The sequence below is a fragment of the Myotis brandtii genome, unplaced genomic scaffold (genome assembly GCF_000412655.1).
Source record: "Myotis brandtii unplaced genomic scaffold, ASM41265v1 scaffold953, whole genome shotgun sequence".
NCBI classification, from domain to species: domain Eukaryota; kingdom Metazoa; phylum Chordata; class Mammalia; order Chiroptera; family Vespertilionidae; genus Myotis; species Myotis brandtii.
In genome coordinates this window covers 1,186,443-1,209,834 of record NW_005371933.1, presented here as the reverse complement: position 1 = coordinate 1,209,834, position 23,392 = coordinate 1,186,443, and the positions used below count along the sequence as shown (strand labels likewise).

The window sequence follows — 23,392 nt, the reverse complement described above, 5'->3', positions numbered from 1 at the left end:
AGTGTTGGTAATGACAGGGCAGGCAGGAAGGACTGGGAAAAGAAACTGGGAAAGTGGCTGGTGTCTCTCCTCATAGCTTTTGACCAGAAAACAACAAAAGCTACACTTTACAAGAGCTTCAGCGTGCTCTGACACCCCTCACCATACGTAATCATCGAAACAAACTCTTAAGGGTCACTTGATAAGTGAAGAAACTGGGACCCCCAAAAACCAAGTTACTTTCTTTAAGCCCACAAGAATTAAGAGAAATATAATCCCTTTGGGGAAGTTCAATCATGAAACAATGAGAAGAGTTCAAAGTGCGGGTGTTCAAAGCCAGCTCGTGGAGAGAGAGGACGCCCAAGTTCACAGAGCTAGACTGGAACCTGAAAGGTGGTACTGGTGTGCAAGGGGACAGGATTCAAAGTCAGAACAGGAACTGGTCACCCAGAAAAGGCCTGTCTTATAGGGAAATTGGCCAATGCACAGCCACACGTGATCTGGCAAAGCAGGTGCCCACCCTACCAACGTGTGCCTCTAACAACTTGTGCCTGTCCAGGCCCTGGGAAGTTTTGTTTCTTATTGTAAAATATTAAGTAGTCATCCTGGTTTTCACAACCAGCTGTGAACATGTTAACATTAGACCATCCTGCAGGAAGGATTTTCCCAGGTCTGCTGACCAATTATGTTTCTGAACCTGAGTGGACAAAAACTTTCATAAAAGTTGGGACCACCACCCTGTGACACTAGGAGGCCTGCCAGCATCCACAGCATCACCCCTCTATGTTGGCCAATATGAATGTCTCCGGTGGCTATTTCTTCTTACAACTTTTACAGATAGTCCTAAGAAAAGTGAGAGTCCATCCTAAGGAAGTGGCACTGCCTGCCCTGGCACAACCCCCAACATCTGGAACCTTGTATCTGCCCAGGTAGGGATGTCTGCCGCCAGTGATCAGCATGTCCTCATCACGATCCAGCATGCAGCGTACAGGGCAGCCAGTCCTGAGGGAAACACCCGAGGGTAAGAAAACTGGGGTCCCCCCAAACAGCCCAGCCCTGTGACTCTCGGGGGTGAAAACAGCAGGGAAGTCTTCTTTGTCCACCTGGTACACTCAGCACCCCGGCTTTGCTGTCTAGGCCCTGGGCCCGACAAGGTGGGGAATGCAGGATGTGAGCAGTGTCCCTGCCCTCAGGGCCCCCACAGCCGGGTTGGGAGTTAAGGACACAGAACGCTAAGAACCACGTGATGTTATCTTCACCCCTATGCCCCAAAGTTCTAAAAACCGAAGGCTGTGAAAACTAAAAGCAAAGAGAATCTACTTCCCAAAGAGGGAAATCCAGAAAGCCTTCCTGGCAGAGGCAGCCTTCTTCTTCCCAGAGCCCATGGGGAGGACTCACTTGTGTGCAGCCAGGGCCACTGCTGTGGATACCAGGGTGCTCCGGGTCTCCTTCCCTCCAAAGCCTCCTCCCATTCTCTTCACTCGGACCACAATCCGGTTTGCTGGAACCCCCAGCATGTTTGCAACAAAGCTCTGTGGGCAAAAGAAAACATACTTGCTCTGAACACATCATCTGGACTTACTTCAGCTTTCACCCAAAGCCTGCCTGATAAGAACAGGCCTAATTACTGCTGCGAATCTGAAATTCCCAGATTCGAGAGTCCCCCTTCCTCCCAGTGCTGACCCTTGGGTAGTGATCCTGGGGTCCAACACTAATCAGTCACTGAAGACTGAACTCAGGCACTTGCTTTCAACCAGAGGGGCAAGCAGCTAGTCACAGCTACTTTCAGAGAAAAACTCATTCCATTTGTCCCCCTTCCTCCCAGTGCTGACCCTTGGGTAGTGATGCTGGGATCCAACACTAATCAGTCACTGAACTCAGGCACTTGCTTTTAACCAGAGGAGCAAGCAGCTAGTCACAGCTACTTTCAGAGCAAAACTCATTCCATTGAGCCAGGAACTGGTGGGTCATAAGTGTAGAACCGGCTGCCAAAAACGCTGGCATCCACTGTCACATAATAGGCAGTATAGAAGTGAGGACTATTTCAGCTGCTGCAGATAATTTAGTAGTTCCTGTAGCTATCACCCAACCCCTTCATTCTACAGACGAGGAAGCTTAGGCCAGATACAATGTGACCAAGGCCATACAACACGGGAATCACAATAGCTAACACTAGGCTCTATCCAAGTATTAAGACCCATCGAATCATTACACCTACCCTACCAGGCCCTATTTTATAGAAGAGAATGATTTCATAACAAGCTCAGTGACACCAGCTTGTTGGTGACAGGGTCTGGTCCAGGACCACTACTCTCTAATTCCCTTATGGACCAACCCAGGTCTCCGTGTTCCCATTTCCCACAATGCCAGGAGCTCCCTGGTGTCCTTGACAGGCCCCTGAGCTGACCCACAGGGCACCCACCTGGGTCTTACTGGTGTTCTGTGTGGACACAAAGAGCTCCATCTCCCCTGCCTCGCCTTTTGGGACAGCGATGGTGCACTGAGTCTCCAGGTAGAAGTGATCTTGGCCACCAATATACAACTCACCTGGGGAAGCAACAAGACCCCCACAGTGAGCCTGCTGCTGCAGAGGGGACATGTTTGCTTAAGAAGAGTGTGTACTTGCCAAGTGCCCAAGGCAAGAATCAAGTGCTCCCAGGTAACCTCCAGGTTCCCCAACTGGTGTGAAAAGGAGTCTCAGTCTTAGCCATCTGGGAGCTGAACCCCCCACCTCAACAAAGAAACCAGAATGACACTGAAATGCATCAGGCATGAAGCTCTCTTCATGCTGCAGCCAGTGGAAATCGAAGAGATTCAAACTATTACTGTAAAATTTTGGAAAAGATAAAGAAAGAATCAATAGAGGTGATTGGAAAGCTAAAAATACCTTCCAGAACGGAAGCTATCAGGCCAGTTAGTGAGTTAACTTACTAGTGACTTAGCAATGCACAATAGAAACAGAAAATTCCAAAAGGGGCCCATCTACTCACAACTTTGCCCTGGGGTTAGAGCTATGCACCTGATTTCAGTGTGGATGGTGGAGGAGGAGGGGGGCAGGGAACTTTGCCCTGGGGTTAGAGCTATGCACCTGATTTCACAGTGTGGATGGTGGAGGAGAAGGAGGGGGGCAGCAAGAGTGCTAGCTGAAGATGGGTGAGAACGGCCTTTGTGGGGGGAGGGGGAGGGCCAGGAGTCCACGTGGTTAAAGGCCTGGCAGATCGGAGGCTGACCAGGCATCTGAGGCTGTTACCTTCCCCAGACAGTCTTCCAAATCCACGACACTAATCTCTCTCTAGATCATTTAGGTGTCTCCAGCCTACAGTCAGGAGAGTGGAGAATGACAGAAGTTCTTTCCCAGCCAACTGTCTACTATTTTGTTACAAACACCAGAGGAACTCTTCTGTTCGGAAATGATAGGAAATCCCTTCCCTGCCCCAAGACTCAAGGTACAGCTCTTGAATTTCATTCACAAGCCAGGGTCGGCCCAATCCCACTGCTGCACGTGCAGCTGTACCTGAAACAATGTTATCTGCTTCCGAAAACCCCTTCCTGAGGTCTCCTTTCTCGATCTTCAGCTCTGGCCCCCAAAAGGAGTTGTTTTTTATCGCATCCTGAGGATCAAAAAGAAGCTTCAGCTACTTGACTTTCAGAGGGAGGAAGGTGGTTTCTGAGTGCGGAAGAGAAGCTCCCAGAATGGTGGCTCCTCTTTTTCACACAGGCATCTCTGCAATCTTCTCCTACAGATTTAAAGTAAGCTCACGTGGAGCCCAGAAAGTCAACCCGTTCCTTAGACCAGGGGTTCTCAACCTGTGGGTCGCGACCCCTTTGGCGGTCGAACGACCCTTTCACAGGGGTCGCCTAAGACCATCCTGCATATCAGATTCATAACAGTAGCAACATTACAGTTATGAAGTAGCAACAAAAATAATTTTATGGTTGGGTCACAACATGAGGAACTGTATTTAAAGGGCCAGAAGGTTGAGAACCACTGCCTTAGACAGAGGTAGACGATCTTAGATCTTGAGGAAAAGCAAAGAATCCCTCAAGGGCCCAAATGGAGCTGAACTTGGGTAGGAGGGACTCAGTATGGCTGTTAGGCACTAACAGTTAGTGGACCGAGTCTAGGTTTCACAGGACCACTCAATCCCAGGGCCGGAAGAAATTAAAAAACCTATCTCGTCAAATCCCACCCAGTGCTAGAATCTCCACTAGAGGATCCTAAACAGTGCGCTTCCAGAGACGGGGGGCTCACCCCTCTCCACAGGCAGCCCATTCTCATTACCTCAATGGAGATAATGGCTGGAAGTTCTTCATAGGTGATTTTCACTCCTTGAGCTGCTCTCTGTGCATGCTCTGGGGTGTCGGTGACCACGGCGCCAATGATGTGCCCAACGCAAGTCACCTAGGAGTAGAGCCAGACTATTGAAGAACACCACAAAACTCCTCAAAAAGCCAATTATTTTGAATTGTTCAAAAGGGCAAAAAGGAAGTCCCCCATCCCCACAATTTCCTATTAAGACACATCCTAGGAATGCTCTGGGGCCTTTTCTCGTCCTTATTCTATTATTTGGGTTGTGTGCTCCTTTATAAGTGTTTAGAATCTGTGGGAGTAGAAAGGAACTTGGAGATGACTGGTATTGGGATGGCAAACTCACTTCATCTCAAGGGCCAATTCTGATGATTTAGTACTGACAGCCTATTGAGAAGCTGCCCAGGATAGAATGTGGTGATTGATTAGTGATGTCTGCCTTGAGCAGCAGAATGGGAGATATGGCAGCATGACCTGTATCTGTCAATTCAGATCTACTACAACCCCCTTGTTCTTCATACAAAGAGATGGAGACCCAGACAGCAAGATCACAATTGGCTTGTTCCCAGTCCATGATTAAATCTCGGGCCCTGACTCCCAGTTTTATTTTCCTTCCACCACCCACTCTCTTTCATCTTCTGTTTGCCAGATTTATACCAACAGCTCCTCAAAGGTAGCCATCATCTCATATTTACATAGATGCCCAGAAGCAGTAGTTTCCAAATGCTAGTTCTTAGACTTGATGACTCGTAGTTTTTTGTTAGATTTGTAGAATAATTATTCTTTTTAATTAATAGTTCAGTTCCTATAAAAGATTAATTCTCTCCTTCAGAGAGAATTTTCTTTCAACATGCCCCCCAAAATAAGCAACAAACAAAAAATTTGTCTAACTCATCTCTTTGGAAAACGAGGTTTCTGACAATAGGAACCAATACTTAGTATGCCTGTCTCTGATCATTTTTTCTTGAGGACCCTGTTAAGTTATTGACTTAATTGGTTAGTGCAATGGTTGTTGAACCTGAATGACTCTCACTAACCATAATGCTAGCCGTGCTCCTGGGGCTCTTGGAGTTTGTAAAGCAATTGGTTTTTCTATCAAAAGCTCTCCCTCTGGAGTCCTTGTGCCTTGGGTCTACAGCTTTTCTTTTCCTTCTTCACTTTTACAGCAATAATAAGGTGAATTTGCCCTTCAGCAAGACCGATCCACTTCTAATTTGCAACGTTTGGAATTATAAAGTGACTGCTTGAGAACTACTCTGTAAGTATATGGATTTTGTAGCAGCTGTCTTGAATATTTGGAAACTTGTTTTTTGGCAGGATTCCATATATAGTTGAAATCAATATATGGACTTTCATATAAGTGAATTATCAGTACACACATAATGGTGGTATTGTGATTTCTATCTGGTTAGTTTATTTAATGTATTTTTATTTTCTTTTAGTAACGGAACTCAATATCGTACCCTTAAGAATCTGATTGTTAGTCCAAATACAATCACCAGCCTTTTTTTAATGCCACTTTGGCATGGAGTCATTCTACTATGTACAAACAGCAGCCATCAACTAAATAAACAAATAAACATTAAATGAAAATAAAAAGTGCTACCAAGCATATTCTCTCCCTTTACTGATTTTCCTGAATATTGGCCAATTGGATGATGCCAACACATGAAAATGTATAGTCTTTTCAATATGAGGGATTTGGAAGAATGTGCACAAATTAAAACTTAAATACTCATTCCACTAACTTTATATTTTAAAAATGCAAGCCATACCTTATCCTTCGCAAAGATTGTTTCATCATCACCAAGTCCAGTTGTGTTACTCCCAGGAATATCATCAGCAGAGATAAAGCAAACAAACCCCGGCACCTTCTGAGCTTCTGAAATATCTATGGACCTGCAAGAGAGAGCAGCATGAGGGGTCAGCAGGAAAACCAAAGTGGGAGACCCAGACCCCAACTGTCCTCATTTTGATGGTTTTTCCTCCCCCCTAACTTCTCCCTTCTCTACATTCTATTCTATTCTATTCTATCCTATTTTATTAGGCAAGTGTTGATTAAATGCTTACTATGTGAAGGCTGCTATGCTGAATCCTGCTGGGAAGATAAGATGAAAAGGACAGTCCTGCCCTCATGGACTTATTACTATACCCTGTTCCGATGGCCAAGTACAAGGGAACAAAATATAGTGAATAGCAATCTAAATGCTGGCTAAAGCCCACCTCACAGCTAATACCCATCTACAATGAGCATGTTAGGGCCCTGCTGTACTCATTCAATGGACCTGAGCATCATCACACAGACAAATTTCTCTCCCCACATGCACAGAGCTATCCCAGAATGGTAGGGCACCCCAGCTATAATTAGACAATTCAGGCCTCCAAGGGAGAATGCATGGAGAGTCCATCAGTTATAACAGTCTGAACTGTGTCCCGCTCATTCTGGCCCATGACCCCATGGGGACATAGAGCAGAGGCACCTCAGAGAAAGGTATGGGAACTGCTCTGTACCAACCAACTTTCAAATAGGTAATCCTCACCAGAGCCCCAGAAAGTCACTGTCATTGTCCCCACTTTACATTTGGGGAAACTCGAGCTCAGGAAAGTTAAAGAGCTTGTCCCGAGTCACCCAGCCAGAGAGCAGCGTAGCGAGATTGGGACTGGGGTTGAGTGTGAAGAGCGCCAACGTCAGGTCCACTTGTGCTCTACCACACTCCCTTCCAGGTGCCAGCAGTCGGGAGAGCCCCCTCACTGCAGTTACCACAGAGTCCCCCACCTCGCCCTCCCACATCCATCCCGACATGGCTGGGATGGAGCAAAGTTGTTTGAGTGGAGACGGTGCTGGTCATGGGACTCTCAGTATGCGCTCAAGACAAGGACAAAGGCAAATGAATTTACCCCATCGCTGGCAACCATATCATCTTAAACAAACTTGTTTTTTTCAGGGACCTGGAAGAGTTTCCCATTCCCGGGATCTTTTTCCAGTCTAGGAGTGTCAGCAGAGGAAAGACCAATGACAAGGGGACCCGATCCCACATCCATGCCGTGGTAAGACCCAAAGAGGGTCACTCGTCGCTGGTCTACTCAGTGGGATGTGTCTCTAGGGTCACCAGGAAATGAAGTCCCATTCTCCATCCTGAACACCCAGAGGCAGCACAGCCCAGTTGCTAATGCTGCCTGGCTTCAAACTCTGGCTCTGCCACTTACCGACCGTATGACCTGGGCAAGTCAGTTACCCTGCCTGTGCCTCGGTTTCCTCATCTGGAGCATGTAGAGAATAATAGGACCTGCCTATAGGATTATTGTGAGGAATAAATAAGCCAATATATGTAAAATGCTTTACACCAAAATGTGGTGATTAAGTTCCATATAAATGTTAAGGGGTTTGTTATAATCATTACTATTAATAATAATAATAATAACAATAACAACAACAACATAGAGGTGGCATTCTTGCCGTTCAGGCTCTCAAAGTTCCACAAGCAGTAATAATAATAATAATAATAATAACAACATAGAGGTGGCATTCTTGCCGTTCAGGCTTTCAAAGTTCCACCAGCAGCTACAAGAGACTATTTTCTGCTAGGTCCTTTGTGGACACTATCACTAACCCTCACAAACGCATCCTATTACGTACTAGTACATATGGGGGAACTTAGAGCTTAGGCACACAGGCCAAGGTCATGGTTGCTAAGCACTGGAGCAGGCATCTAATCCCAGGTCCCTCACTCTAAGGCCATGTTCTTCCCTTTAGTGCTGACTCAAGTTCTTCTGAAATTTCAGATGGAAGTTTAGCCCAATACCCAAAGTGCAGATCTAACCTGATCCTGTTAAGGGCCTTTCCGCAGCTCCTCATTGCTTTTGGCTCAAGTGTAATCTCTCTGTCCAGCAAATCCAAGGCTTTGCTGATCTGGCCCCTGCTTACCTCTGCAAGTCCACCCTTCACCCTCCTGGCATCCCCAAGCCCCTAACCTCTCCGGCTCCTCTACAAGCTGCAGTTTTAAGATGATCCCCATCTTCCCCTCTGGACTGACAAGGGTACATCTCCAGTGCCTAGCAGGGTGCTCCCAGCACCCTCCTCTCCAAGTGTATTCACTATACTCACTTGATCTTGGCGTGTGCCAGGGTGCTGGTGACCAGCCGGAGGGACAGCTCATTCTCATAGCGAGGGATGTCGTCACAGTACACGGCCTCTCCGGAGGCCTGCATGGCAGAGGCCAGGTGCGGCAGGGGCCGGCCCACCGTGTCCTCCTCAGACTGACCCTTGGGCACCTCCTGGAATGACATGGCCACCAGTCAGGCTGAGCTGAGCAGGAGGGGGGGTGGAAAGGGTGGGGGGAGACACTGTTCTCCTACAGGCCCAGGGAAACCATGGGGAGTCTCAGGCCAGGCAGCAAAGCAACCCTAAGGAGTGAGAATGGAGGGGCAGGAGGGGAGCAGGCGAAGAAAACAGAACGGCATGTGCTAAGGTGGTCACAGGCTCACCACATACAGGACCGGAAAAAAAACAAGAGAGGAACCTAAAAGGGGGGAGACACTGTTCTCCTACAGGCCCAGGGAAACCATGGGGAGTCTCAAGCCAGGCAGCAAAGCAACCCTAAGGAGTGAGAATGGAGGGGCAGGAGGGGAGCCGGCGAAGGAAACAGAACGGCATGTGCTAAGTCGTCGGGAAGGTGGTCACAGGCTCACCACGTACAGGACCGGAAAAAAAACAAGAAAGGAACCTAAATGTCCATTCACTGGGGATTGGGTAAATAATGTTACTCTCCTATAATGAATAGTATGCAAATGTGAAAACATACTTTTGAAGAATTTTAATGAGAAGGAAGGAAGCTCGTGTTAAGTGTAACAGGACATAAAGCATTGTGTATGTGTATATGTAAAAATGATTTGAATTTCATAGAAAAAAAAGAGCACGTGTTATCAATATAGCATATACATGTCCATATATTCATAAAAATGGAAAGTAAACAAAAATATAATAATGATTTTTCTCTTAGAGGTAAGATTTGGGGTGATTTTTATTTTCTTCTTGAGTCTTTTCTGTATTTTTCAAAGTGTTCTAACATGTGTTCATTTCATAATAAAATTCTGTTTTATGTTTTAAGTAAAACTGGTAATGGCCAATATTTATTGAATGTTTACTATGTGCCAGGAACTACCTAAGCTATTTACTTTTACTGACACATTCAGTCCTCAAAACTATCCCATGAAAGAGGTACCATCATTGTCCACATTGTGGGGGTAATTAGCTTGCCCAAAGACACAGAGAAATTGAGGATCTTGTCTAAGCTTCCACGGTTATGTTGGATTCCAGTCCTGGCAGTCGGACCCCAGAGTTCATGCACTAAGCCACTGCATTCTAGTGCATGGGGCTGATGAACTGTGCCTGTTTTTATAATAATAAAATTCTGTTTTATGTTTTAAGTAAAACTGGTAATGGCCAATGTTTATTGAATGTTTACTATGTGCCAGGAACTACCTAAGCTATTTACTTTTACTGACACATTCAGTCCTCAAAACTATCCCATGAAAGAGGTACCATCATTGTCCACATTGTGGGAGTAATTAGCTTGTCCAAAAACACAGAGGAATTGAGGATCTTGTCTAAGCTTCCCCGGTTATGTTGGATTCCAGTCCTGGCAGTTGGACCCCAGAGTTCACGCACTAAGCCACTGCATTCTAGTGCAGGGGCTGATGAACTGTGGCCTGTGGGCCAAATCTGACCCACTGCCTGTTTTTATAATTAAAGTTTTATTGGAACACTACACCTTCATCTATGTATTGCTTCTGGCTGTGCTACAATGACAGAGCTGAGGAATTGCAACACAGATTATATGGCCCACAGAATCCAAAACGTTTCCATGAAAATTGACCTTTTACCTAGTACTTCTCAAAAAGCTTCTGCTGATAGAATGTTGTTTTTGTTGTTGTTCTGTTTTGTTTGCTTACATGATCCAGAGAACTCCTGACTCTGCATATTAGTCCCACAGAGGGGCCAGAAAAGATAAAATGGGAGGGAAATTTCTCTTTAAGGAGCAGGTGACGATGAAAGTAATCCCAGGAGAAAAATTTAGGTGAGTAAGGGGGGAAATAGCTTCCCTGACATTAACATAATTCCCATTTTCTTCCCTGGATACTTATGCACAACAGTACGGAGCTTTAAGCACCTACATGCAATTCGAGTAAGTCATTTGCCCATGGTCAGCGTCATCTGATGAACTCTGCAAGGACCCCTGATGTTAGCACACACTGTCTCCACTCACCTGGAAGAGCTGGACGTTGGCCGGAGGGTCTTTCTGAAAGAGGAAGGTGGCACTGGCAAAAGTGGGGTCCAGTTTGCCACATTTCTGTGGAAGCAAGATAACAGAGGTGACCTTGACTATTTCCATCATTGACCCCAACCTTGGTTGTCCCCCAACTGGCAAAAGTAACAACTGTTCCCCTCATCTCCTTATTTGACACTCCTTCTAATACTGGCTGGATCTGTCTCAATACTGACCATGGGCTCTGAGAGCTCAGTATTCACTCACAGCCTCTGCCTCTCTACCCCCACCATGCCCCCTGCGTAATGAGTGGCACGTACTTCTGCCCACACACCTAATGGCTTCCCTCCTCCCTGCATTTATGCATGCTGCTCTCTGTTGGGCTATCCTCCTCCCAGCCTTCCTGGAAAAGTCTTCCTTTTCCTCCTCAATTCTGTGGGAAATATTTAACGATATGGGAAATGTTCACAATATCATCTCAATGGACTCAAGGGGGAAATAAAACTGCATGCAGCATGACCTCGAATTTATTTAGAAAATGATATATCCAGATAAAAAAGATCTTAAGATGGTAGATATATCGATGGATAGGAGGAGAGAGAGAGAGAGAGAGAGAGAGAGAGAGAGAGAGGAGATGGAGTAGACAAACAGAATGAGACAGATGGACAGATAAATGTAGAGGAAAGTTCAGAGGAAGAAGCAAAAATATTAACAGTGGTTTTCTCTGGGATCTGAGAGTAATTTTTTTATACAATTCTGTATTTTTTAAAGTTTTCTACAATAAGTCTTTATTACTTATATAATCTGAAAACATTGCCTCGTGAGGATTTTTAAAAGAGGAATTTTGCTCTGCTGTCCCCACACCTGTGAAGCCTTCCCTCCTTTTGCTCCTCAGGTTCCATCTCGGCAGTTATCACACTAGACTGGCCTTCACTGACCATGCTCTCTCCACACTCGGCTGCCCCCTGGTGGCCAGTGCAGTCTTACTGTCTAAAAGGTGCAAAATAAGTGCTTGTTGGTGAACCAGTCTGGGGAGCTGGGCCCACGTCAGCCAGCACCCTCTCCTGACTGCACATCCTTGCAGTGGCTGGAGATGCCCCACTTTGCATTCCCCTTCCACGCTCCACATTCTCATCATTCTCTACGCTCCCATTCCAACTACAAAACCACGGCTGTATCAGCTGTATGGCTGAAGGATCATCTGGTCTACCCGGCCCCTTTTGCAGATTTTATAACTGAGAATTGGAGTTGTGACCCATGTAAGTTCCCACTTGAGATAATGACACAGATGGAACAAGAACCCAGGTCCCTGACTCCCAGCCCAGTGCTCTGCCTCTCAGCCACCCAGTTGGATCCCATCTCCGTGTGGCTCCCTGGGCTATGTTCCTGGTCCTTGCTCCTCTGCCCTTTCATGTCCACAGGAAAGAAACAAGTTCACCACCTCGTCCACAGCACTGTCTCGTCCACACCAGCTACCCAAATTCCCAAACAAAAATGCTGCAGAGAGTCTGTGCTTTGCCCAGGCCCCACACTCACATCTTCCGGATGCTCTTTGCCCAACTTATGAAGCACCGTCAGGTAGAACTTGAAGAAGAAGCTGAGGGTGAGTGTGCGCCGGAAGTCCACCATGCCGCCCGGGGCATCGGGGGGCAGATACAGCTCCTCCGCCAGGCCTGCACACACCTCATGCAGCAGCTTCTCGTTCCAGAAACTGCCAGAGAGCAGGTAGGTGTGGGAGAGCGCTCCCATCCCGCCCCCAGAATCATTGTGCAGGCCGTGAGCACAGGACCTCCAAGCCATGTGAACCTCAGTTCGAAATCCGGCTCAGAGACTCATGGTTGTGTGACTTTAGGCAAGTTACTTAGCCTCCTAGAGCCTCAGTTCTCTCATCTTTAAAAACAGATCCAATTTTAAAAGACCACAAAAATAATAGTTAAGTCTATTAAGTCCTTACAATGTTCTAAGTGCTTTTTATGAAACATCATTTTTAATTTAAATTAAAATGTATAGTAGGAAAAATTTTATACTCATTTTACCAGTGAGAAAACTGAAGCATAGTTGACTTATTCTATACCCATCTGGCAAGTGTTGGAGCCAAGAATTGGAACCAAACTCCAACATTAAGATTTATCTATCCATGCAGGTATGGTAAGGATTACATAGAATAGTGCCAGTGAAGTGCTTGGTTCCATTGCTCCCATATAGTACCTATAGTGATAGTAGTAGCCATAGTAATAGCATAGCACTAGTAATAGCATTAATAGCAATGCTGGTAGTAGTAATACTAGCATTGGCACATGTAGTGCTAGTAGTAGTACTGGTGGGAGCAATAGTAATAGTAGTAGAAATAGAAGTAATATAGTAGTAGTAGAAGAAGCAGTAGTAGTAACAGTAATAGCAAAAGCAGTAGTAGTAATAGTAGTAGTAGAATTAGTAGCCGTGCTAGTAGTAGTACTGGTGGGAGCAATAGTAATAGTATAGAAATAGAAGTAATATAGTAGTAGTAGTAGAAGCAGTAGTAGTAACAGTAATAGCAAAAGCACTAGTAGTAATAGTAGTAGTAGAAGTAGTAGCCACAACAGCAGTGATACCAGCACTAGAAGCAACAATAGTAATAATAGTTGTAGCTGTGTAGTACTAGTAATAGCAGTAGCAACAGTAGCAGCAGGAGCAGCAATGGTAATAGTACAGCAGCAGCAATACTATTGGTCATAATGCTACTAGTAATAGCAGTAATCACAGTAGTAGCAGCAATAGTAATACTGCTAGCAGCACAGGAGGAGTAGCAGCACCATAGGGCAGTAGCAGGGTTGTTTTGCTGTTAGCTCTTACTTCGACAGCTGCTTCCGCGTGGTCTTGAAGGCTGAGATGGTTCTGTCGGCCATTCCGCCATAGCAAAGGGCCAGCTCCTTCACCTGTGTGGTTCCTGGCTGGAACAGGACTCTCATGCCGCAGGTCACCTTGGCTATGTCATCTTCTCTCCGGGAGGCCTGCTTAAAGGCTGAGAAAAACTCGCCCTGAAAGAGAAGAGGACGGTACCAGTTTCCCACCCTGCTTTGCAAGGACTGCATATGGTGAGCCTGAAACACAGGGATATGAGGTGAGGTGAGGTGAGGAGACAACACCATCGCACATCAGCAAGGAGCTGGTGACAGGGATCAATAATGGAGGCCTAACCATCACATTTTCAGAAGTTCCAGATAGCATTCCCGAACCTGGGAGGGTCAGGGTTTCTCCCTATTAGTCAGGAAACAAAGTCAGGGACAAAGAAGAATGGGGTGCTGTCAACCCAACAGCTGAGAGAGGAAGGGTGTTTTCACAAAGTCTTCCCTGAGACCCCTCAGGCCCGAGAACCTTCCCCATCCTGGTGCCCAGTATCAGAGCACACGGCCTCTCAGGGGCTGTGCCGAAACCTCTGTTGGCCGGACTGCCTCTCAAGCAAATACAGAGAAATGCCCAAGAGTGTTTGAAACAGCCTGCAGCTTGCAGCCTCCTCGCTGGCTCCCTAATTGGCTCTCCCACCAGCCTGTGGGCTGTGCTTAGAAATCTGGCTTCCTGGCCGAAAGAACCAACCGCACTATGAGGCAGTGGCTGCCTCTGTCCGTTGATCACCCATTTCCTGAGTCTAAGCCAGCTCTGTCTTTGGGGTCAGGAGGAAAGTGTGAGTTGCTTTCCGGGTAAGGACCATGTGCTATCCAGCCCTCTCTGTGTCAGGTTCTGCTTGAGGTTCGCACTCACCCTGGCAGAACAAACTCTGATTCACCTCGCAGCGGGGAGGTGTAAGGGAAGGGTTGTTGGAGAAAGCAGGAGGCCCACTGCTGAGGTCTGAAATGACCACAGGCTTTTGTTTGAAGAAGGCATCGAGGCCCCTCCTGATACTAAAGCTGGTTCCGCTTCCTGGTGTCAGACAGGCCCTGAGGCCATGAGCCCAGACCTTGAACTTGGTCTTGGGACAGAGGTTCCAGCTGCTCACATCCAGGGCTGTGCCAGTCCCCTGTGACGTTTTCCCTGGGCTGCCAGGAAAGGTCAGTGTTGACTCAATTGTTCTTTCCTGAGAAATCCTTCCTGATTCTGGGTATTAACATCTCCTTTCTTTAAGAAGAGATATTTTATGTCCCTTGCCTGGCAAAATAAAAACCGGGCAGTTCTATGCCTGTTCTTGCCTCCTTTCCCAACCTCATAATTTAACATTCTTTTACTGATCTGTGAAATACAAACTCTGGGAATCACTGCTCAAAATGGTCTATAAGGACAAGCGAGAGCACCATTAAGAAACCACCTCAGGGATGTAATTGCTCTAATTTAATTAGCTTTTCATTAAGGAGTTTAAAATTAGCCAGGGTGAAACATGCCTTGTAAAAATTCAAGCACTAGCTGTGGAAAACCCTTAATACGCTCCTTTATCGCTGGTTCCCAGCCTCTCACAGGTCACTTTCTACAAGGCCCATCATGGAATGATGTGCTGCTGAGAGAGGCGCGAGTCACGCCAGGTGAAGCCGCCACAGGCCCCAAGGAACAAGAGCAAGGCGGCCAGAGGCGCCCTGACCTGCTGAACAAGCTGGAACCTTCATCCACCCAGAGCAAGGTCAGTGAGAAAACACCTTGTCAAGCGCAAGGTCAGCATGTGAGGGTCTGACTTCCAGGCAGCTTCTTCCCTTAGCACATGAGCCCCACACTTCACCTGATGAAATCGAGTCTCCTCTGTCCTGGGGAGAAATACTCGCCAGCAGGATGCATCCTTGAAATTGTGTTGCCAGTTACAAGTAGTATCCTCCTTCTGTGATGTGTGATCTCCACCGGCTCCCAGGCATCTGCCAGGAACCCTCGGAATTATTTTTCAGTCCTCACAATCACCTTCCCAGTAGGTAACATTGTGCCCATTGTTCAGGTGAGAAAACTGGGGCTCAGAAAGGTAAATTGACTCACTTAGGATCGTACATCTGGCTTCTCTCCATGCTCTATGCTCCCTACCCTAAAACTTCTCATTGTCCAGAGAGGAATAGGGCTGGTCAAAGGCAAAGTTCAGAGACAAGAGCATCGGTGTTACAGTTGAGAGATGCTAAGGTTGGTCCCGAAGCCAACTCTGCTCTCCTTGTCCGGAGCCTGGCGGGTGTGGGAGTGATTCGGGCACAGCATCTTACCTCCCTGCTGTAGGGGATCTCAATGGAAAGCAGTATCTCTTCTGGACCTAGCAGCGTCTTTCTGTAGCCAGGGAAGAAGGTGTGGTCCATCGGAACTGTTCTCCTGGTGCCTGTACAGAGGCAAGATGAAGAGGGACCGATGTGAGAAAGCACAGGGCAACCCACCAGTGGGCTTCTGCATCCTGGTCTCTGATGCCCACAGTCAACGGGAGTGGATGGCACAACTGGGGTCAAGGCCCTCCATCTGAAATCCTTAAGCAATGGTGCGCTGGTGAATGTTAACAATCAGCTGTTGGGGGTGTAGCCTGGAGTCGCTAGTGTCTATGGTATCAATACTCCCACCATAGCCAATTTCAAGCCACCAGAATGACATTACTGATGTGGAGTTAGAAAAAGGCCTGCTGTCCTCTGAAAGGCCTGTTTACAAGGTGGGCCCTTGGCTGTCCTCTGGGAACCTGGGTCTCCAGAGGGTTCCTAGCATTCCCTGATAAGAATGGCTCACGGTTTGTAAAAACAACATGGTTTATGCTGAACACCTGCTTTCCTTCTGGGCCTCTGGACTTTGGTATGTACCGGGCAGGCCTGTGTGACCAGCCCCCCAGTTAGATCTCTGGGTGCTGAGCCCCTAACAAGTTTCCTGGTCACCTGCACTTCCCATGGGGAGCTTGCTGCTGGGGGAGTCAAGGGCGTCCTGTGTGATCCGCTGGGAGGCCCTGGGAGCTTGTATCAGATTTCCACTGGACTTTGTTCCATGTGCCTATCCCTTTGCTGATTTTGCCTTGTAGCCTCCTTCTGTAATGAGCCATAGCCATGGGTATGACTATATGCTGAGCCTGTGAGTCCTCCTGGCAAGTCATCAAACCAGGGGAGGTGCTGGGGACCCTCTGACAGGAAGGATGCACAGTAGCACACCACTATATAGATCTCCACTGCAGGTAGATAGAGGGAAGGAGCCGCAACAGCACAGACAACAGTAAAACGAAGTAAAATAATTAGCAAGTGGTGAATTTTGAGTACTCATTACCTTTGTCATTAATATAATCTATCTTATTTCACGCTTATATAACTTAATTTTTAGTAACAGCCATGTTTCACAAACGCTGTTGACCCAGCGATCTGCTGTGGTGAGCTAGTGCATCCTGGCTCCAGCATCCCACTAGGTAAGGCCTCTGGACCGAGCTGGCTATGAATTCTTAATAAAGAAGTGGCCCAGTTCTCCTGGCCCCCAACACCAGTGATCCCTTGTAGCTTCCAGGAGTCCAAACCATAGGACAGCAGGGTCATTGGACCTTGGACTCTGTCCCTCAGGAAGTAACCCATCTCGCGAAACTTTTCTCCCCCAGGACCCTCTGCACGAGGCAGCTCACCTCTGGACACGATGGTCAGCTTGGCCCCGCTGGCCATGAACACCGGGTTGAGGTCGGAGATGGGGCTGGCGGTAATGATGTTCCCTCCGATGGACTAGGACAAGCAGAGAGTGTGCGTGAGAGCCCAGCCCGGAAACCCGTGCTCACCCAGCTGGCTCCCAAACGCAGGGTGGGAGGATGACAGGCATCATCTGTGAAGGGAGGCCCGACCTCCAGCCCCTGGAGACACAGCCCGGCGCAGTGAGAGCTCCGCAATCAGAACATCGAACATCGTGCGACACTTGTGATCTGACCGCTTGGGATTGGGGCCCAGCTCTGAAATTCAGCAGCCAGTGCACCTCACTCAGCCCCTTGAAATTCATATGTTGAATGTCACCCAACCTTTTTCTGAAAGCGTTTAGGTGGCTTATCACAGAGGCATAGAGAGTCAGTACTGCAGAAATAGAAGATAAAGATCAAGGACAAAGAGGAGGGAGATGTAAGGATGAATGATTTGTTCTAACTGGATCTGAGCTTCCCGGCAACTTGGCAAAAAATGTTGGGAGAACCAGACCCAGGGTCCTCACTCCTGGAAACCAGGGAGGAAGCCAGCTGCTCGATGAAAACAAATCCTCCCTGGGAGTAGATGCCAGCTGAGCTGGGGACTCCGGAGAGATTGCTTGTTTATATCTCCTCAACTACACCCAGAAGCGGCCGGGGCTTGGGGTAAGGTGTGGAGAATGGAGTGGGCTGTTTTGCTTTATTTTTTGTTTGTTTTCATTTAAAAAACCATTTTTTAAAAATAGAATAGAAGGGTTAGCTTTCCTCCCAACACCAGCAACAACTATGAGCCTCAAATGGCACTGTGTGCGAATGCCACTTGCAAACTGGGAATCTGGGGTTTAGTCTGAAGGCTGACTGTGACAGCCCTCCCTCCTCTCAGGGGTCTACCTCTGGTTCTACCCCCAATGCGGAAAGGCTGTGCCCCTCCCTGGTTTGGCCTTTCTCTAACTTATCTCTCATCCACCTGCTGAGAGCCTGGGCCAATCAGACGCGGAGGACAGAAGGCCCCATCTCTCCAACATCAGGGAGAAGACTGAGTCCAAGTGAATGTCACCTGGAGTGGCCCACAGACCACCTGCATCAGCAGCACCTGCAGGCTCACCCCAGCCCTTCCAGGCCAGCATCTCGGAGGCAGGGCCCAGGAATCTGCATCTTTAACAAACACTCAGGCAGTTCTACCCATTCAAGTGTGAGGCTCCTGGTGTGGTGAAAGGCCCTGTCCCCTGGGCCTCGAGGCCCCCGGGCAGGGACTCACCGCCACAGACTTGACCTGCTTCCCGGCAAACCAGCGCATCTGCTCCAGGACGCCTCTGAACACCTCTGTCTTGTGGGCAGGAAGCTTGGCCACGGCATCTTTCAGGGTCTTTTCCACAGATTCCAGAGGGCAAGCGGCTCCGAAGGAGATCCCTGGGAACACACGCTCAGAATAGCAGCGATCCCCTCCCCCGGGCAGAAAACACTTTCACACACAGAGTCTCTGAAGCTTCACAGCAACCTGAGTGCGGCTGCACCAGGACTCGCATCCTTATACAGAGGACGGAAAGTTGGCCCAGAGAGGTTAAGTGACTTGCCCACCACCACGCAGCTAATGAAAGATCCAAGACTCAACCCCAGGCCTCTTCTCCTACAACCAGAGTGCTCTTTCACTAAACCAGCGGTTCTCCACTCAATAAAATCAGGTTTCTGAGGGTAAAGTCCTGGCATATTTTTTTAAAGCACCCACGCATGCCTGCCCACACCAGGCTCCTGACCCCAGGAGTGATTCTAAGGTGTGGCCAGGATTGAGAAGGACTATTGGAGATCTCACAGCCCTTGCCCACTGTTGCCTACCATGATGGAGAAAGGCGGTGAAGGTTGCCCCTCCCCCTGTGCGGGGAGGCTCCAGGACAAGCAGGTGGCAGCCAGAGCCAAAGGGGAGGTTGTCCTAGAACCCACCATCCCCCAAGGGGACCCATCCCCAGCATCCCAGCCCCTCCAGGGGCCCAGGTGAACCTCCCTTACCCTCTGGGCCGTGCTCCACTAAATTCAGCTCGGGGATCCAGGCTGGGCTGACGATCACAGGAAACAGCCTGTTCTTAAACTTCATCTCAATGCCTCAAGGGAAACGGGAAGCCGGAAGTTAGAGGTGTGTGTGTGTGTGTGTGTTTAGGAGCAGTATTAGAAAACATGGGACATTAAAATATGTCAGTAACTACATATTAGAAAACATGGGACATTAAAATATGTCAGTAACTCTCCGAAGCACTACGTATTTTAACTCATTTAATCATCACAACAACCCTGGGAGATACTGTGATTTTCTCTTTATAGACGAAGAAACTGAGGCACAGGGAGATTAAGTTTCTTGCCCATGTTACACAGCTAAGCATGGGCAGATTTCAGTATTTGAGCTATTATTAGAGTTGGGATATAACTAATAATAACACGAAAGTTTAACATTCAGAGAAAAAGGAACATTGAGAGAAAAACTTCAAATCTGCTAATCAAGGTAGAAACTCTATGGACAGACTCGCCCTGTTCCTCAGACTCAATTACCCAGCACCTCTCCCAGCCTCGCCCATGGGCCGGTAGAGGGAAAAGATAAAAAGGAAATGACTGTGCATCGCCCCATGTCCTCCCTCTCACGTGCTGTTTGGGATTTCTGAAGGAGGCCCAGGCTCTGGGGAGTCTGACCCGTCTGAATACCAGCTCCCAGGACAAAGAACGTAGATGGAGACAGAAAGTCTTAAGTTTCTCTCTACACCCAGCTTCCCCAACACCTGCCCCAGCGTGAGTGGTTACTCTGTTGGGTCTGTATAAGGAAGGAAGAGGTGGAGCCGATGGAGTGATCTTAAAAAATTATTTCTAACTTGAAGCTTATAAAATCTCTGGGAATTCCTTTCTCTAAGAATCTAACTTGGCTCAGGATGTTTATGGCTCATGACAAGGAACCTGTCACATGGCAAAGATCTTGAAGATTCTTCCATCCAGTCATTCCCCACTTTAACTCATGCTACCCGGGACCATGGCTATATGGGCCATAGGATCGCATCACCTGAGGCAGATCTCACCCTGCCATCCAGGTGTCACAAAACTGGCTGGGGACTCTGTATGAACCAACCAAATCCAACCTGTGGGAGACTCGTGGCTCTGGTTCTGGAAGGACCCTGGGTTTTGGTTGGTTCTGCAGCCACAGAGAAGAGAGCTTGGCACGGTTCTGTGCTGATGGAGCACAGAGCTGGCCATGCCCTGCAAGCATGTGTGTGGTACAGAGTCCCCAGCCACAGAGGACCTCTGGTATGTCAAGTTTCCCCCAAACCAGAGGCCCTCTGTGGCAGACCTCGGCTGTGCCAGTCTTCCCCTTCCAGCCTTTCTGGGCCTGGGAACCAGCAAAGTGGATATGGGCCAAGCCCAGCTTAGAAATGGATGGAGATGAGCACGGCCTTGGGCAGCTCTGCTCCAGTCCCTTCACGCACCAGGAGAACTGCACAGCTCGAGTCTCCCTGACCTGTTGGCATATTGTGGGCCTCGTGTCCCAGGTGGAGGCACCACCAGGACAGGTAGCCATGGTCATGGGCAACACAAACGATCACCCTTGGATATCTCCTCTCCTTTGCCTTACCACAGCACCCCCAGAAAAGGGTGGAGAAGAGAGTGACATGTATGGAACCCCTAGCATCCATCAGGCACCAGCCTGGACAGTTTACCTACATCGCTCCCTCCTGCCTCTGACTGGGAAGACATGTGAGGGAAGGAACTGTGTCCAGTACATCCTGGCACCCAGTCCCTCCCAGGGTCCCTGGCACAGAGCTGGCTCTTTATAAATGTCTATGGAAAACAGTCAACAAGGATCTCAGTTAATACTCAGGACAACTCTTGAAGGAGGCATTATTGACCCCACACGTGAAATGGGAAAATGAGAGCAAGGGAGGAGACGTCATTTTTCTGAAGACCCAGGGGTTGAAACAGGTCTCCAAAGCCAGGAGTTTTACATAAGTTCAAGGGCCCAGGGTTCCTCAGTGGGTCCCTGGCCCCCAGTCAGGCCCCTCAGGCTCTTACCGATCTCCGTGTTCCCCACCACCAGCTTGGCCTCGGGGTGCTGCGCCTTGAGGTCCAGTAGCTCCTTCAGGGTGGAGGCCTGGATCCAGGTCACACGCTCCCCTTCAAAACGTAGCTGCTTCCGGGGCGCATCTTTCAGCCTCTGGAAAATGCCGTTTTCCAATGAGCTGTCTCCTTCTCCCCACTCCATTCCCACCGCCATTCCCATGGCCCTGCTTCAGGTCCACAATGGGACCAACTCTTCTATGGACTTGTTTACTACTGAATTCAAAATGAAAATACTTGCCAAAGAGAAGGGAGGAAAACTGCATGGATGGAGGCAGGAACTAGGTTGCAGCTCTTACATATATTAGCTCACTGAGCCATCAGAAGACTCGGTAAAGGAGGCATTGTGAGCCACATCTTGTATAGGTAAGGAAGTTATGTGGCCTGCCAAAGGTCACTAGTCACAAGGCAACCTGGACTGTCCCCACTATCTCCAGAAGGAGCAGTGCACAAGGTGTGGGCGGAGATGGGGCAGCAAAGGAAGGGGTGTCAAAGGGAATGCAATGCAGAGCTGGTCCCAGTGCATGAGGGGTGATGCTGGGGAAGAAAACCCCAAAATCACACTGACGGTTTCAAGGTTGCACAATCTAGAGGAGGATATGCTGGCGGCCTGCTGCACAGCCCTTCTCTCTGGCCCTTGAACTCAGGGAGTCCTTGTGTGCTCAACAGCCCCTGAGAAATCTGCACTTGAGAAGCTCTGAGGGTGGCTTGATTCTTTCCTCGCCACAAATGTTGGCGTGAAGGAACCAAATCAAGGGAAGAAAGGGGGTGTGAGAGGTGTCCTTAAAGCAGAGCTGCAGGCCTTGGGTGTGTCCTTTGAATCCAGCTTTGCTTGTTTGTTTGTTTATCAAATGGACTATTTGCTTGGGGGGCTTTTTCATTAGATTTAGCCAGGAGGCCAGCAGATACTTCTGGAGCCCCTGTTATTATACACAGGGCACCAGAGAGATCCACTTCCTGTCCTCAGAGTGACCGTGTGAGAAGGAGAGAAATGTAGGTCCCTATAGGAGCACATGAAAGAGGGACTTGCCCCTGGGTGTCAGAGAAAGGAAGGCAAATTCAGGCTGAGACCTGAAGGACAAGGAGAATACAACGTTCCCAGGGGGTATGAAATAAAGCAGGTCTCCAGGGGGCTCATGGCACAGAGCCTCAAGGGGCCTTTCCTTGGGGCATCACCTACCAGCAACTCTGGTGGGAAGATGGGCTCCTGGGTAGGATCCAAGGGCATGAACTCCTCTGGGTTGAATAAACATGGAGACTGAGTGACCTGCTGGGAAAGGGAACAGATGTGTGGTACAGTATCTCCCTGTTAAAATGCCCCATAGGACCAATGCAGCCCTTTGTCCAAGCAAGCTCACTCACAGCCCCCGGCAAGCTGGTAGAGGGGCAGGCAGCTCCTGGATGCAGGAGCAAGGTCTTGCCAGAGGACCCAGGGCTAATGTGCACAGTCTCCACTCTCTCAGTCTGGGCTTAACTGTTTCCTCTTCCAGCCACCCTTGCCAAGAGTACAGAGAGAGACCACTGGCTCCTTTGAACTGCGACTGGCCCCCAGATTTTCAGGGAGAGAAGGGCCCACTTACTGTGTCGTCTTTCTTCTGGTTCATGCAGCAGTTTGGGTTGTCCACATTCCCTCCACAGCACCCACCATCCTACAGAAATGACCAACGTTCACACAAAAATATTTGCAAAGAGTTTCACGGAAGCGGAAGAACCTACATTATTAATTTCTAGTGAAATCCAGCTCTGACACCCACTCCAGCATCAATAGTATTAGTAGATACCCTGTCCCATCCATTTGCCTTTGCATAGAGGTAAGGCCTCTGCTTTAACTTCCTCTTGCTTGGTTAATGTAGATTAAATAACTTGTGAATAAACAAATAAGATCTCTCCTGGAAACAGCAGGGAAAGTTAATGTTAAGAACATCCTATATAATAAAAGGGTAATATGCAAATAGATCGAAATGCAGAACAACCAACCAATCAAAGCGTGATATGCTAATAATATGCTAAACATGCTCAACTGCTCACTATGACATGCACTGACCACCAGGGGACAGACAGCCAACTGGTCAAACAGTCGCTATGACGTGCACTGACCACCAGGGGGCAGATGCTCCAACTGGTAGGTTAGCTTGCTGCTGGGGTCCAGCCGATTGGAACTGAGATGGGCTGGACACACCCTGGAGCCCTCCCGTGGTCCTTCCC

The 23,392-nt window shown here is 48.3% G+C and overlaps 1 protein-coding gene across 2 annotated transcripts in view; it reads right to left on the bottom strand.

The window, feature by feature from the left end:
• XDH (xanthine dehydrogenase) overlaps positions 1–23,392 on the bottom strand; it is a 64,235-nt gene that overhangs the window by 19,232 nt on the left and 21,611 nt on the right. Inside the window, exons 7-23 of one of the 2 annotated variants that reach the window (XM_005886054.2) lie at positions 22,768–22,836; positions 22,368–22,454; positions 21,143–21,284; positions 19,106–19,198; positions 18,360–18,511; positions 17,063–17,156; positions 15,696–15,805; positions 13,387–13,571; positions 12,091–12,265; positions 10,555–10,638; positions 8,394–8,563; positions 6,064–6,187; positions 4,262–4,381; positions 3,494–3,590; positions 2,402–2,526; positions 1,378–1,511; positions 894–981 (exon numbers count right to left, since the gene is read on the bottom strand). In XM_005886054.2, coding sequence (XP_005886116.1) covers positions 894–981; positions 1,378–1,511; positions 2,402–2,526; positions 3,494–3,590; positions 4,262–4,381; positions 6,064–6,187; positions 8,394–8,563; positions 10,555–10,638; positions 12,091–12,265; positions 13,387–13,571; positions 15,696–15,805; positions 17,063–17,156; positions 18,360–18,511; positions 19,106–19,198; positions 21,143–21,284; positions 22,368–22,454; positions 22,768–22,836 — 2,049 coding nt within the window. Of the gene's footprint in view, positions 1–893; positions 982–1,377; positions 1,512–2,401; positions 2,527–3,493; positions 3,591–4,261; positions 4,382–6,063; positions 6,188–8,393; positions 8,564–10,554; positions 10,639–12,090; positions 12,266–13,386; positions 13,572–15,695; positions 15,806–17,062; positions 17,157–18,359; positions 18,512–19,105; positions 19,199–21,142; positions 21,285–22,367; positions 22,458–22,767; positions 22,837–23,392 lie in introns of both variants that reach the window. The other variant, XM_005886053.2, reaches the window with a different exon arrangement.